The sequence below is a fragment of the Eurytemora carolleeae genome, unplaced genomic scaffold (genome assembly GCF_000591075.1).
Source record: "Eurytemora carolleeae unplaced genomic scaffold, Eaff_2.0 scaffold384, whole genome shotgun sequence".
Taxonomy (NCBI): domain Eukaryota; kingdom Metazoa; phylum Arthropoda; class Copepoda; order Calanoida; family Temoridae; genus Eurytemora; species Eurytemora carolleeae.
The window spans coordinates 241,365-256,605 of NW_019396275.1; the positions used below are offsets into that span (position 1 = coordinate 241,365).

The window sequence follows — 15,241 nt, forward strand, 5'->3', positions numbered from 1 at the left end:
TCCCTCCCCCAGAGCTCAGGATTGCTTCAACCAATTAGAATCATCCACCTTGTTGACATGCCCTGAACCTTTTTTCTGAATGAAAACATAATCCTGAACTGAACATTGGGTAACTCAATACAACTGATTACCAAACGGGGATTCCAAAAATTGTCTGCCAATTTAAGAAAGTGAATGTAAATATTTTTTAAACTTAAAGTTTGAAAATGAAAAGTAAAAAAACTCAAGTTTATCTAGGAAATTTTTTAAACCAATTGTTTTTTTAAAAAAACATATTGGTATTTTGTTTTTTGTTTTTTAAAAGTTAATAACTTGACTCAATGTTTTCTGAAAGCAAAAAGTTGTTCGTTTTAAAAATCAAAAGCAAAACATAAATAATCTTTTCAACAAATAATTCTTAAAAACAATCAACAGCTCAAGCTTTTGTGTTATATAAAGCAAGGTCTCTTCAAAATTAATTTTTTTAATTCCATAGAATGTCATAAGATAGATATCAAAGTAGTTTTATAACTTGAATACCTCCATCAAAGACTCTGAATAAGGCTAGTTCTTATTAAAGGTTAGATATAGTTGGAAAGAGATTATAAAACCCCAATATTTGAATTTTTTCCCAAACTAGCTACCCATTTATAGAAATAGTCCATTAACCCAATTTGGGTATAATGCCAATTGTAATATGTTAATTATAAATCCCTGTTCACAGTAAAATGTACTGCAAGTTGTATTGTATCCATACTAAAGTACAAAACAGGACAGTACATCAAATGATTCATCTCCTTCTAGTGACACTATTGTGAGTAGTACTGAGCCTGATTTAGTTTTTCTTCTACGCATCCTGTGCTAATATTTTAATACTCTTTAAGATATTTGATTGTGAGAAGTGCAAGATATTAGATTCAATACGAAATATGATGCTTTAAAATAAATAATGTCAATATTATTTTCTCTTATAATTAAGGGCAAGTCTTTGAATAATGTATCCAGAAAGTTTGAGACGAAAAGAAAGAGAAAATGTTCTCATTGCAGTATTTTATAAAAATGTTATTTTAAATTTTAATTTTCTAACTTAAAACAAATATATTCTTGGAACTCTTAAACTTGGAGTAAACATGATCTTGTTAAATATGTATCATTATACATAATATTTGATAACAAACCATAATTAGATGTTTCATTGATTTAATGTTTTTAGTTTAACAATGACTCTTATAAACAATGTTCTTCTTTGTTTGATGGTGAGATAGTTAATCATAAGGGATTTTATGATAATCTGGAATATCTACAGGGGTGCAATGAATTTCAAATTACTAATGAAAAAAGTTAATAGCATATATGGCAGTGCATTAAAAAACCACTAAATGGTTCAACCTTTGGTATATCTTAGTTTACAGAAGTAATGCAAAGGCTGAGAATAACCATGTTTTTAGCCCCCTTTGAAGGCTTAAGGATTTCTCAATTAGAAACCATAAATATTCCAAAACAAATGTTTAAGGTGATGAACTGCTTTGCACAAGATTGGACTGAAAGAGGTGGAGACGTAAAATCATATGCTTCAATTGATAGACAGAGCTCCAAGAGTTCCAACAACAAGGATGAAAGATATGAAAGACATGATTCAAAAGCTAAAGAATCTAAAAGTGAAAAACGTAATTCCAACAAAAACGAATCAAAATATGACAGCAACAGGAAAGAGACAAATGAAATTGATGATCCAAATCAAGTTGAGTTTTCAAACGAAGAAGACATTAAAAGCATGTACACTAGAGAATCAAGAAAAGAAGAACATGGGTCCAGCATAGAGGAATCAAAATATGAATATAGGAAGAAAGTGGCAACTGAAACAGATGAATCCAACATAGTAACATATTCAAAAATAGAAGATGATTCGACTGATAAAGGAACTCAGGTTTCAAACTGGGGTGAGAGAGAAACCCAACAAGAAAAGGAGGATCCCTATACTAAAGAATCAAACTCTAAGGATTCATATTCTAGAGATTCAAGCTCGAAAAAGACTTCCTCTAACAAATCAACCTCTGAAGATCAAGAGAATACCAATTACATATCAATCACTAAAGAAGTAAAAAAAAGACCCTCCTTAAAGGTTTTCATTTTTAACACATATTACAGTAAGAAAATTTAGAATTTGATTTGAAATGTTAACCATTAGGACTGGGGTAAATATAATGCCATCTAATCAGATACCAAATGTTGATAAATGGATATGAGGGGCAAAAATTAACCATTTGTTGTTGTAAACACATAAAAGTTTGATGTCAATTCCTAAATGCAACATGTGTACTGCAAGGTAGTGTTAATTTATATTTATCTATATTTTGATTACTGATATTTACACCTTTTAAAACACATACATTGAAGTTCACAATGACACAGAACTTGTGTATTTTCTGTCCCTAAATTCACTTTTAAGGCCAGGGGCAGATACAGGATTTAAGTGAGGGGGGGGGGGGCAAGATTTTTTAGGAACAAAAAATTTCATAGTTAGGAGCAAAAAATCGCACTGCAGGCGAAAATTTTTTGACTTAAAATACTCAAAAATAGTTAAAATTAATGACTAAAGACTAAAAAACTAGATTTTTAACTTTTCGCACATTATAGTTTATTAAGACAGATATTTTTCCTGTTTTGCACTATAAGGTTTCCTTCCCTTAAACATGCTATTGAGAAGCTATTCTGAAAATAGGAACAAAAAATTCCAAATTCAGGGGGGGGGGCTAGGTCCCTGTGTATCCGCCCCTGTTTAAGGCGGATTCTAAATGGGAAAGAGATGGTTTTTAATGGACCCCTACTTTAGGATATGAATTGCAAAGGACATGAAGATTGTATGATAGATAGAGCATATTGCCATCCCCGAACAAAAATGTGCCTCTGCAAAAATGGAGCTCCCACATATCCAACATGTGACAAGAAGAGTAAATCAGATAAATGTCAACCTAAGTGTCCACCAAATCAAATGTGTACAAGTGATGGGGAATGTGCTTGTGAGTTAGGTGGGTTTCCTCCTGAATGCAACAAATTGAAATGTGGGCATTTTGCATCAGAAATGAACAAAAAATGTGTATGCATGTATGGATCAGAAAAAAATGGGTCATGCAACAAATGTCGTAAAGTGTGTGGAAAATCTGAAGAATGTAAAAAGCTAGGTATAATTTCACTGACCCCTCTCCCCCCCCCCACAAAAAAATTAACTTTTAACATATTTACTCTAGGGAAAAAGGGATACAAATGTATTTGTAAAAATGGGGGTGAAGTTCCCTGTGATTCAAAACCTGAATCACCTCATGCACCAAAGCCTGTATGGGAGAGATGGTCTCAATGGACACCATGCTCTTCTGTTTGTGGTAAAGGACAACGGACTAGAAGAAGAACTTGTGAGTCCCAGGGAGAGTGTAGGGGAAAAGCAACTGATAGAAGGAGTTGCAATGAGAGACCCTGTCAAACTAATTGTGAATGGTGTAAATGGGGTCAGTGGGCACCTAATCCTGAAAATACATGTTCAAGTGTGAGAACAAGGACACCTGGTTGTCCGGCAGCTACAGGAGGAGGAAGTAACTGTGAAGGTGAAGATAGCCAGCAGCAGTTAATACCTACTAATGATGTAGGCTCAGTAATGTCACAGGACTTCCATCGTGGGACAGACTGGCCCAGAAACGTGTTTGACGTAGAATGCCCTGGTGGTTGCATAGAAGTAATCAAGGTAATATTTCTTCTATAATCTATTTTTCCTTGAAATAAGATATTAATTCTTAAGTCAATTTGAATGTAGGCATAATTTCAAGTGACCCTCCATTCAGATTTACAAGAGGTACCCTTTTAACCTTAAACTAATCAACAAGGACAGAGAAGTCTGTGTTTATTCCTCTAAAAAGGTGTTCAAATGGAAGTAATCACCTTACTGTAAGCTAGTCTACAGTGGAAATGCAGCTTAGCTTGTTTTGCATAATTTATCAAAAATTCTATATATTCCATGTCCAGCATAGATTATAAAGATTCAAATGAAAATATTTATTTACTGTGACTCATATCAAAATATCGATATTACTTGAATATAAAAAATGTTGCATAAATAACCATCAGCAAATACAAGAGAAAAAAGGATAAATAATTTTATGCTTTTAAGGGAACTGATCTGAAAATCATATTCTACAAATGGAAGGTCTATTGAAATTACATCTTTTAAATCTTTTCATTGAGTCAAGCATACCATACAAAGAAACTTTAATATATACAATAAACAGGTTAAATTGCATTAAAGAATAATTTCAGGCAGTTTATGATTGTGATCCAAGGGAAGCTAACCCTGATGAATTAGCAAGAGTTAAAGGACTATGTGATGGAAGGTCAAGATGTCAGTTTGTTCCGGGTCCAGTGCTGTTTGGTCGAGAGATCAATTGTCCTGGTAAATTTCCTGCATCCTGGTTTAGTTGGAGATGCAACGGCAATAGAAATCAAATGAATGTTAAAAACAATTTTGCTGATATGCCACCTATGATGATGGGAGGACCTGGTGCCGACTAAGCAGCACCGACTGAACCAGCTGGGGGCGGAGGATTGGACTCTGACTTCCATTCTTTCTGTAAATTTTTTTACTTTTGCTTTTATTAAATTCATTGTTGTATTTTCCTATTACAGTTAAAACTTTTCAACGCATGCTCTCTGTAGTTAGCTAGCCTTTGTCAAAATTGGTCAACTTTTGGTACAGAAAAAGAGTACTCATGCCCAAGGACAGGTTTATTAAACAAAATTTTTAAACTCTCTGTCTATATATATTTCCAAGTATGGAGTTAAGATATGTCTTATTGTTTAAGTATATAAGCTCGAGTATAGATGTAAGATATGCCTAAATCTGTAGGTGTATAAGCCTGGGTTTTGATGTTTGCTATGAACATCATAAATTTTGGGGATTTTTTGAAAATCTTCATTTCTACATTTTATTGTTCTGAGAATAATGGATTGGTTTCAAGAAGAGTAATTTTTCATATGTAAGTCTACATCATTTAGATTACAGAAGAAGAAAAAAATGAAGATTGCTTGATGCATAAGGTTCCAGCTTGAGCTTTGAAAAAAAGGATAAAATCGAAAAAAAATTGCCTTTTTCATCCAAAAAAGAAAAAAAAATTGTTTAATCAACCTGTCCTTGGACACCCCGATTGTGAGTTCTCTTTTCTATGCCAAAAGTTGACTAATTTTGACTGAAGTCTGAGTGTGTAGTGACAATGTATAAAAATTACTTTTATTCAAAACCTATGAGGATGAACAATGTAACTTTGTACAATTGTTTGTAATTTATAAGTAAGAGAAACCTACTGGTAACTATTTACAATTGCATGTAATTTATGTGTAAGATAAATCTACTGTAACTGTGTACAATTGTTTGTAATTTATGAGTAAGATAAGCCAACTGTAACTATATTTTAGGATGTAATTTAATAGTAAGATTAGTTAAACTCTTACAGAATAATTTTCAGGTAGCCAGTAGGTAAGAATGGAATGTTCGTTTTGTAAACGGTATTTTCCGTATTTTTATAAATAACCGTTAGTTAATGATCTCAATTTTATTCTGGCATTAGCTGTTCAAAAATTGTGTGAAGAGAAATTTTTTTGTTAGCAGTTTGTCAAATTGTTAACGGCGCAAACTGTTAATAGGGTTGTTAATCGTTTTTAAAAACAATCATTAAAAGATCGTTTTTTGCTTCGTTTTTCAATCGTTTTCAAAAACGATCATTTCGTTTTCGGAAAAAAATGATTTAAAAATAACCCACTCGTTTTGAACTTTAAGAAAACGAATAATGATTGGTTTTGAAAACGATCGTTTATAAAAACTATCGTTTCGTTTTTGTTTTTCATCATCGTTTTTATACCGAAATGATTGTTTAAAAAAAATGAAAACAATAACATTCTAGCTGTTAATAGTTGTTTGTAGTATTTACAGCGTTAATGTTTTATTAAATTGAATTTCCGGCACAAGCTGTCATCAAACTGCAAAAATGATCATTAACAGCTCCATCATTCAAATGAGGAAGTGGAGGGGNGAGACAACAATTAAAAAATGTAAATACCTAAAAAAGTATTTATTTGTTTGGAAGTTTCATGCAATTTTTGCAGAAAAATAACAAATGTTGTCGTTTTTTTAACCCAATTGTTTTGTTTTTGTTTTCAACTGTTATTTTTTTTCCAAAACGGCTAATCCGTTCGTTGACAATTTGAAAATTAACGGTTTTTGCCATCACCAAACTGGACTCTTCCGTTTATTTTCGAAAACCTCCATTTCGTAAATGGAACTTTGCCCAGCCCTAACTATAACTGTATATAATTAATTGTATCCAAAGGAATTGAGTTTTTGCCACAAACTCAACTTTTCTAACTACTATATCTTTGCAACCCGATTCTGAACATTTTAATGTTTCAAACTTAGACTTTTTGATCTAACAGATCATTCATAGTTTGAAATATCAAAGGTTTACATCATCAGGTTGCAAAGATATAGCGATAATAAAAAAATAGTTTGTGACAAAGATTCAATTCCTTTGTCCACGAATAAGATAAACCAACAGTATGTAAAGATTTATAAAGCTGAACCTAAACTACTGCTGCATACAGTTGTTAGTTACTGTAGTTGTATACAGTTGTATGTTATTCTTTTTTGTGTAAGATAAACCTACTGTAATTATATACAGTTGTTTGTTATTTATCTATGTTTACGATAAACCTACTTTAAATGAATAATGTTGTATGTTATTTATCTATGTTTAAGATAAACCTACTGTAACTTCATATAGTTGAATGTTATTTATCTATGTGTAAGATAAACCTACTTTAACTGAATACAGTTGTATGTTACTTATCTATGTGTAAGATAAATCTACTGTATCTGTTTACAGTTGTATGTTATTTATCTATGTGTAAGATAAACCTATTTTAACTGAATACAGTTGTATTTATTTATCTATGTGTAAGATAAAGCTACTGTAACTGTACATAGTTGTATGTTATTTATCCATGTGTAAGATAAACCTACTGAAACTGCAAAGCTCAGCAGTGGTATAGTTTATCACCCAGTATGATGCATTTGAGGAAAGCTGAATGGTCGAAAAGAGCAGGGAGGGAGGGGGTTGCGATGTATTTAATGTAGAATCTGTATAAGGGGGTGGTAGGGAGGAGGAGTACAGATAGGTGTTCTGTAAAAGGTGGGGGAGGGGGGAGGTAAATCGATTTCCAACAAAATAGGTTTTTTACACAAATGGAAGTTCTGATAGGTATCTAATGACCTAATATTATTTAACAGACGGGGTATCGTACATGTCTGTTTTTGTTAAATATATTGAGAAAGAACCAGCCACTGAAAAATTTACATTAAACTCTTTTTAATTAATTTAAAAAAAGTATCATCTTGTGTAAAGGTAATTCTAATTTCAAGGTTTATATTCAGACTATTTTATATTATCTTAAACCCCTTTTCACTACATTTCTTACACCAGATTAAGCCAAGCTTTTCATTATATTTCTTACACCAGATTAAGCTGAGCTTTTCATTATATTTCTTACACCAGATTAAACCAAGCTTTTCATTATATTTCTTACACCAGATTAAACCAAGCTTTTCATTATATTTCTTACACCAGATTAAACCGAGCTTTTCATTATATTTCTTACACAAGATTAAGCAGAGCTTTTCATTTTTTTCTTTCGCCAGATAAAGCCGAGCTGTTCATAATATTTCTTACATCAGATTAAGCCGAGCTTTTCATTACATTTCTTACACCAGATTAAGGCAAGCTTTTCAATATATATCTTACACCAGATTAAATCGAGCTTTTCATTATATTTCTTACACCAGATTAAGTCGAGCTTTTCATTATATTTCTTACGCCAGATTAAGCCAAGCTTTTCATTATATTTCTTACACCAGATTAAGCTGAGCTTTTCATTATATTTCTTACAACAGATTAAGCCAAGCTTTTCATTATATTTCTTACACCAGATTAAGCTGAGCTTTTCACGGCCTTTTTTACATGGCAGTTGAGCAGTTTTAATGTAGAGACATTTTTCAGGATTCATTTGAGACGTTTCTGCGGTTAATAATTGTTCCGAAAGGGCGAAATTCAAGGTTCAAAATCATCCTGGATTGTCCTTTATCTTAACTTTTAATTTGGAAAAAATAAATTTATGTAATAAATTTTCTACAGTCAGCTAATAACAGATATAGGAACAAAATAAATTTATGTAATAAATTTTCTACAGTCAGCTAATAACAGATATAGGAACAAAATTAATTATCGATGAAAGCCGTGGTAGAATCGATGAGTTCAAATTATCTATTGTTATCTTATTTTTTAAAATGTATTGGCAGATTTTTTTTAATCCCTTTTTTATTAGCGGAAGAAAACGGGAGAAGAAACGGCCATATTATTTTATTAAACTACTTTTTTTAAATATTTGTTGTAGAACATTGAAAAAAAAAATTGGAGCAATACAATTCCCGGAAAGACAGATTTCTGAAACAAACTGGGGAAAGAAATCTTCGGAATTACAAACTGCGGGCGGGGGGAAACTCTTCTGAAAGACAAACCGCGAAATGCAAATTCCTGAAGAGACAACCTTCTGAAAAGACAAACTCTTGAAGAGATTCTTGAAGAGAAAAACTCTTGAAGAGAAAAACTCTTGAAGAGAAAAACTCTTGAAGAGAAAAACTCTTGAAGAGAAAAACTCTTGAAGAGAAAAAATCTTGAAGAGAAAAACTCTTGAAAAGACAAAATCCTGAAAAGACCACCTCCTGAAAAGACAAACTCTTGAAGAGACAAACTATTGAAGAGACAAACTTTGAAGAGACAAACTCTTGAAGAGACAAATTCTTGAAGAGACAAACTCTTGAAGAGACAAATTCTTGAAGATACAAACTCTTGAAAAGACAAACTCTTAAAGAGACAAACTCTTGAAGAGACAAACTATTGAAGAGACAAACTTTGAAGAGACAAACTTTTGAAGAGACAAACTCTTGAAGAGCCAAACTCTTAAAGAGACAAACTCTTGCAAATTCAAACTATTGAAAAACTCCTGAAAATCGCTACGGCTAGAATATTATTGGGACCGAATATTTATCTTTTTACAAGTTTGTGTATTGCTCTTTCCGGAGATTGTATTTCATGAGTTTGTAAAAGGACCCTAGGTATATCCTGGGATGAATGTTGATCAATGTAAGTTTGTAAAAGGACCCTAGGTAGACCCTGGGATGAATGTTGATCAATGTAAGTTTGTAAAAGGACCCTAGGTAGACCCTGGGATAAATGTTGATCAATGTAAGTTTATAAATATAAATGTCTGGAGCAGACTGTCCTAGTTGTGTATATTTTGTGCCAATTAAATATAATGATGTGCTCGTCCAAACTTTATTGGAAATATAATAAATTTTTATGAAAATACTTCAATCTCCGCAATGCAAATATTTTAAAACAATATTTCAATTTTGCTCGGATTTGCAATAAATGCAACAATGCAAAAACCTGAATTTAACCGCAAATTTAAACAAAGTTCAACACCAGAATTGAAAGTAAAAAATATTTAAATAAAAATTGGACAAAATTGGGGCTTAAAAAAATTTTCAGAGCCAGTTCCTTGAATTATATCTTTATTTTAGTTAAAATAAAGTAAAATTGTAAAATGTTAATATTAATCACTAGTGAAAAAAACGAGGGCTGGAAGGCTAACAAACTCAATTCTGCGTCTGAGCCACATTCTACTCATTTTCTCATCTGAGCCACCTCTGACTTCTGAGACTATCCTTTTTTCCTCAATTGAATTCTATTGTTTTAAATATCTATTTCAAAAATCCTGCCAGGCTAGAATAAATAGCTAAATATTTGTCATCCCTTTCACTTTCACATGGAAACCCCCGGTAAAATTCTATGGTTTTGGATATAATTTAAAAAAGATGAGTGTTATAAAAAATAATTACGGCATTCTAAACTAGGAATGTCTAAAAATGCGCGAGTAAAAAAAATGGTTAGGACATATAAAACTTAAAAACTTTAATTCGACACTTGAAACAGGTAACATAAGAACGAACATTCGGGGGAGGCTTGGAAGAGAACATGAGGAGATTGTGGCTCGGACTAAGAAATATTGTGGCTGGCCTTCCAGCTTATAATCAGTGGGCACCTAATCCTGAAAATACATGTTCAAATGAGAGGACAAGGACACCTGGTTGTCCGGCAGCTACAGGAGGAGGAAGTAACTGTGAAGATACTGGACCAAGTCAAACAAAGCATATATATATATATATATATTATATATTATGTATATAATGTTGTAAACCAAGCATCCAATATGTTTAATCTTGTTTAACTAATATAATTCATTAAACAAACAAGCCGTACAATTCAAACACAAGCAAATAAACACAAACCCTGGCAAACACAAGGTTACACAATGTTAGCTTTGTGTTCATTAAGAAAAGTAAACATCCTAAAAACAAAAATGGATGCAAATCTGTAAATACATAAATTCATTTAGAGGGAAATTGTCTCGGTTTCTGGCTCAAGCATAATTAAAAAAGTTGTCATCATTGAACTGACATAAACGCCAAGCATTGTGTTTATAGCGTAAACTTCTATATTGAAGAGTTTAGCTCCGGGAATTAGCATGAAATACGCTAAGAAATATTAAAGAGTAAAATAAATGTGTGGACATGTTCCAAGACTCAAAGGATTTGAGTCTTTACAACAAACTCAAATTTTCCAATCCCTATATCGAGCCTGATGGTGTACATCTTAAATATTTTAAATTTAGATTATAAGTTCAAATAGAATTATTACTTTGAAATATCTAAGGTCTACAACATTTGGTTCCAAAGATATAGAAGTTAGAAAATCAGAGTTTGTGGTAAAGACTCAAATTTAGCCACTGGTTAACAATAATTAGCCTGAGCGAGCTAAAAAGCATAAATCCAAACGTATCGACCTCCTCTGTTTTCAATCTACTTAACTTAACAAGCATTAAAACATTAGATTTTAGTCTATATTTTGTTTATTGTTTATTGTTTCAAAAATCGTTGCTATTTAAATATTACAAGTATGTATTTTTACATTGTTTTGACCCAGTAAAACATAGCTTGCGGTTTCTTTAAGCGTTTATGCAAATCTTGGATGGGCAGGATTTGAGACAAATCCATCTATTATTATTATTATTACATAAATTCCGAAATGGTCATGTTAAACAGAGATTTAGGACTAAAAAGATTTAGAATTAATAGGATTTTAAATGAGAATGCAATTTCAAGAAAAATCGAGGTTGGGGCAGAAAAAATGGTTACTGTGTATGTAGTTGTGCTTGGAGAAGAAGGTGAGGGGGAGGGATGAACCATTAAGAAAGGAGTGCGCCCATTTGAAGTAGGGAATATTCTTTAATATGACATGAATAGTTTAATGGTGTGTTCCTAATCTAGAGCTCGGTAGGATTTGTGGTGAAAACTCCTTAATGCGCCAAACCGTCCCTCTGTAGTGGGTTGTAAAGGATTTGTGGTGAAAACTCTTAAATGCATCCAACCGTCCCTCTGTGGTGGGTTGTCAAGGATTTGTGGTGAAAACTCTTAAATGCACCCAACCGTTCCTCTGTGGTGGGTTGTCAAGGATTTGTGGTGAAAACTCTTAAATGCACCCAACCGTACCTCTGTGGTGGGTTGTAAGGGATTTGTGGTGAAAACTCTTAAATGCACCCAACCGTACCTCTGTGGTGGGTTGTAAAGGATTTGTGGTGAAAATTCTTAAATATGCCCATAGATAGATACTAATGGATACGGAGCTTGTGTCTGGACTGATACTGACTAAAGAAACTTATTGGAGTAAGGCATTTACTACATGCATATTCTTAGAAAGCCTCTTTAAGTGCTCCCTCAAGCCCAAAGATGTAATCAGGCTATTTGTTGCTTTGAACACTTCATACCCATGGCTAAAAAAGTCTGCTTACAGTCTTATTGAAACCAAGAACAAACGGCAGGCAACACTTCAATGTCAACCCGATCTGAAGCCTAATTTACACTTTTCAATATTAACTTCAGTTTTCCAGGTCAAGAATTCGAAGTATTCTCACCTCGATCAATTAATTTTGTTTTGTTATATCGCAGAATCGTAATAAAGTGGATAAATTATGACAATACAAGGTTTATGTAAAGATTTCTTTTTCTTTTTCCTAAATTGTTTGAAAGTATATTGGCTTCTTTTCACGAAAAATACGAGTTAAAAACCTAAATAATGATTTTATATCTGTAAAAAGTTACAAATGATGAGACTATAATAACGTCTGAAAATCTTTGAATAAACATTCTGAACATTGAAATTGGAGGTTTGGAATTTTATACATTTTTTTGCATTAAATGTAATTTTTTTAAAGGTTTGAGGAAGAAAGAAAGAAACACAGTTACAGAACACCATGAATGTTAGGAGAGAATAAACACATTCTTCACACTATCGTCTCTGAGGTTTGATCCTTAAAGGATAACTCCTTTGCGTATATACAGAAGCGCCTTACAAGACAGGTGAAATATACTGTGATTAATCCAATCCATTATTTAAAAATTTCATTTCTCTCTTTAATAAACTAATTCTGGAATTGGTCACACCATATTTACTTGTTATTATAACAGTGTTTGGATATCATATTAATGTTATTTGACCCTGGTGTATAGTTCCCTTTACTAATATTACTCATTAGTTTCTATATTTTTGTGAAGAGGGATCCAAATCCAGGACGACGGGAGGTTAGCTCCAAATACGAGATATCACACTGTGAATACAACATCCAGGGGGGCCGGGGGAGAATGATTACAATATACATAAAGAGAGGATAGGATACATTATAGAAAAAGATTAAGTATGGAGGAGATGAGGGAGGGGGAGGTCTTAGATTAAAACATATTTGAAATAAAGGTTTTACTTATATATATTTGTCCTTAAAGAGTTGTGTGATATTATATTGGACTATCAAGTATCTGTCAAATCAGGACTGCTGAAACCTGAATTACTCCAAATTTTTAATGTGGATTTCATCAGGATTTCCCTAGTCAAAGATTTAAATTTTTACATTTTGAACTCAGAATAGCATTGAAATAATTTCATCTCTTGGCATAAACATCGTGTCTTGAAAGGGTTAACCCACACTGTGCCTTGAAATATCTAAAACAAAACTCCTGAAAGACAAAATTGTAAAGACAAATTCATGAAAGACACACTCCTGAAAGTCAACTCCCGAAAGAAAAACTCATGAATAACAAATTCATGGAAAACAAAATTCTGAAGACAAACTATGGGGAAAAAATAGTGAAAGACAAATTGATGAAAAAAAACTTTTTCGATTGACAGCTTTTAATTGTGTTTTTGTTTACAAATTTTTTTTCTTTTTCAAATTTACTAGTTTTGAAAAATCCAAACAACACAAAAAACCCTAATTACAAGTACACTTCACAACATATGTAAGAAGAAATCCTTACAACGTTGTTTTTGACGAGGACGATCTATCAAGCAATCTCTCAGAATTAGCTAACATTGATGTCTCCCAATTGGTTGAATACATTGCTGCTTCCCTCTTATTGGCTGAAGACAAGTCAAATACACTTCTTCCGGTGTACATATGTAGAACTATATATATTATATATTAAATATATATGTTCAAATCATTGAATTTTGTGGTTTCAAGTTGGAGCTTCAGTTGACAACTTGTCAGAACGCTGAAACCAAAATTTCAAATTTATTAAAACTTAGAAGTTTCATTTTATACAGGGACACCAAAGAGAAAGTTGTATAAAGTATAAAGTTGTATAAAGTATAAAGTTGTATAAAGTATAAAGTTGTATAAAGTATAAAGTTGTATAAAGTATGAAGTTGTATAAAGTATAAAGTTGTATAAAGTATAAAGTTGTATAAAGTATAAGTATAAAGTTGTATAAAGTATAAAGTTGTCTATGTTGCATAAGTGGTTCTTTATACAATGTTTGAATTAAAACAAGCATTTAAAAAGTCACATTGAAATATGAAGTGCCTCTATCTTTTCCTTTTCTAATTTTTCATTTTTTGTTCGTTTTCTTTGATGGTTTTTGAATAACAGAGCAAATCTTTTTGGGATTTTGCATTTAGCTAAAGTTTTTCAGTGTGACAAAAATGACAAGAAATCACATTTAGCACAAATTTTTTGTCAATAACTTTTTAAAATACTAAAGCTAGGAACAAGCTATAAGTAGCTTTCACAATTTCAAATCCAGACTTAAAAGATACAAGAGTTCCGGTATAAACCGGCCGAGCAACACTTCAAAACTAGTCCGATCTCAATAGTTGCTGAAAAATACAGGGTTATCTGTGGAAAATGATGTTGCAGCGCTGACAGTGAATTTGTTAGAAAGGAATATAAAAGTGAATTTGGAATACAATTCACTGCTCGAATAAAAATCGAATTTGGAGAAGAAAGCGATAAAATGGTTGGGGAGGGGAGGACAGTGAATATATAACCGGGAAGGATGGGAGAGGGGTTTCGGTATCTGAGNGGGGTGGCTTACTCATGAGTGCAGATCTTGTTGTTTGATTTAGCAAATATTCAATAAAGGAGGTATCGTGCCAACTTTCTTGGAACGTAAATTAAACTTGAGATAAATACAAAAACAGGGGGGCTTTTAATTAAATCCCCATTTATAAAATGGCACGTGAAATTACTTGAATTTACTTGAATTTACTTAATTTTTTTTTAATTTACTTGGATTTACTTGAATTTACTTGAATTTACATGAATTTACTTGAATTTACTTGAATTTTCTTGAATTTACATGAATTTACATGAATTAAAAATTTTAAAAAAATATCCATTTTTCAAACACTAAAAGTCATTGTTAGCTCCTGTTTTTTTCAATCATTCGCAGAACTTTCTAGCTTCAAACTTCTTGTTATATCAAAGTTAAGATGAATACCAAAATTTTGTTTTCTAGAGGGAGCACAATGCAAATTGCAACTTTGCAAAAAATCTGGAAAATTCCATTTGTAAAATCTAATCCTAAATTGAATGAAGAATGAGTATGGAATGATCTGAGAAGATTTATTTTTAGATTCTTTAATAAACTTTAAATTTGCAAAATGTGCAAATTTCTGCACTACACAGATTTAAAAGCGGAAACTGTTAGGGTTTTAAAGTAAGGCAGGAGTATAGTACTAAGAAAGTAAAAATATCTTAAAGGTTTTATAGGAGCTTA

At 32.0% G+C, this 15,241-nt stretch overlaps 1 protein-coding gene across 1 annotated transcript; it reads left to right on the plus strand.

Annotated features, from left to right (window-relative positions):
- The first annotated feature begins 1,145 nt into the window (after positions 1 to 1,145).
- Positions 1,146 to 4,649, plus strand: LOC111699939 (SCO-spondin). The gene is made up of 5 exons (XM_023470734.1): positions 1,146 to 1,235; positions 1,493 to 2,101; positions 2,813 to 3,161; positions 3,228 to 3,715; positions 4,285 to 4,649. Exons 1-5 carry the CDS (start codon positions 1,200 to 1,202, stop codon positions 4,534 to 4,536), a joined length of 1,734 nt encoding a protein of 577 aa, XP_023326502.1. The 5' UTR covers positions 1,146 to 1,199; the 3' UTR covers positions 4,537 to 4,649.
- Positions 4,650 to 15,241: the final 10,592 nt, after the last annotated feature.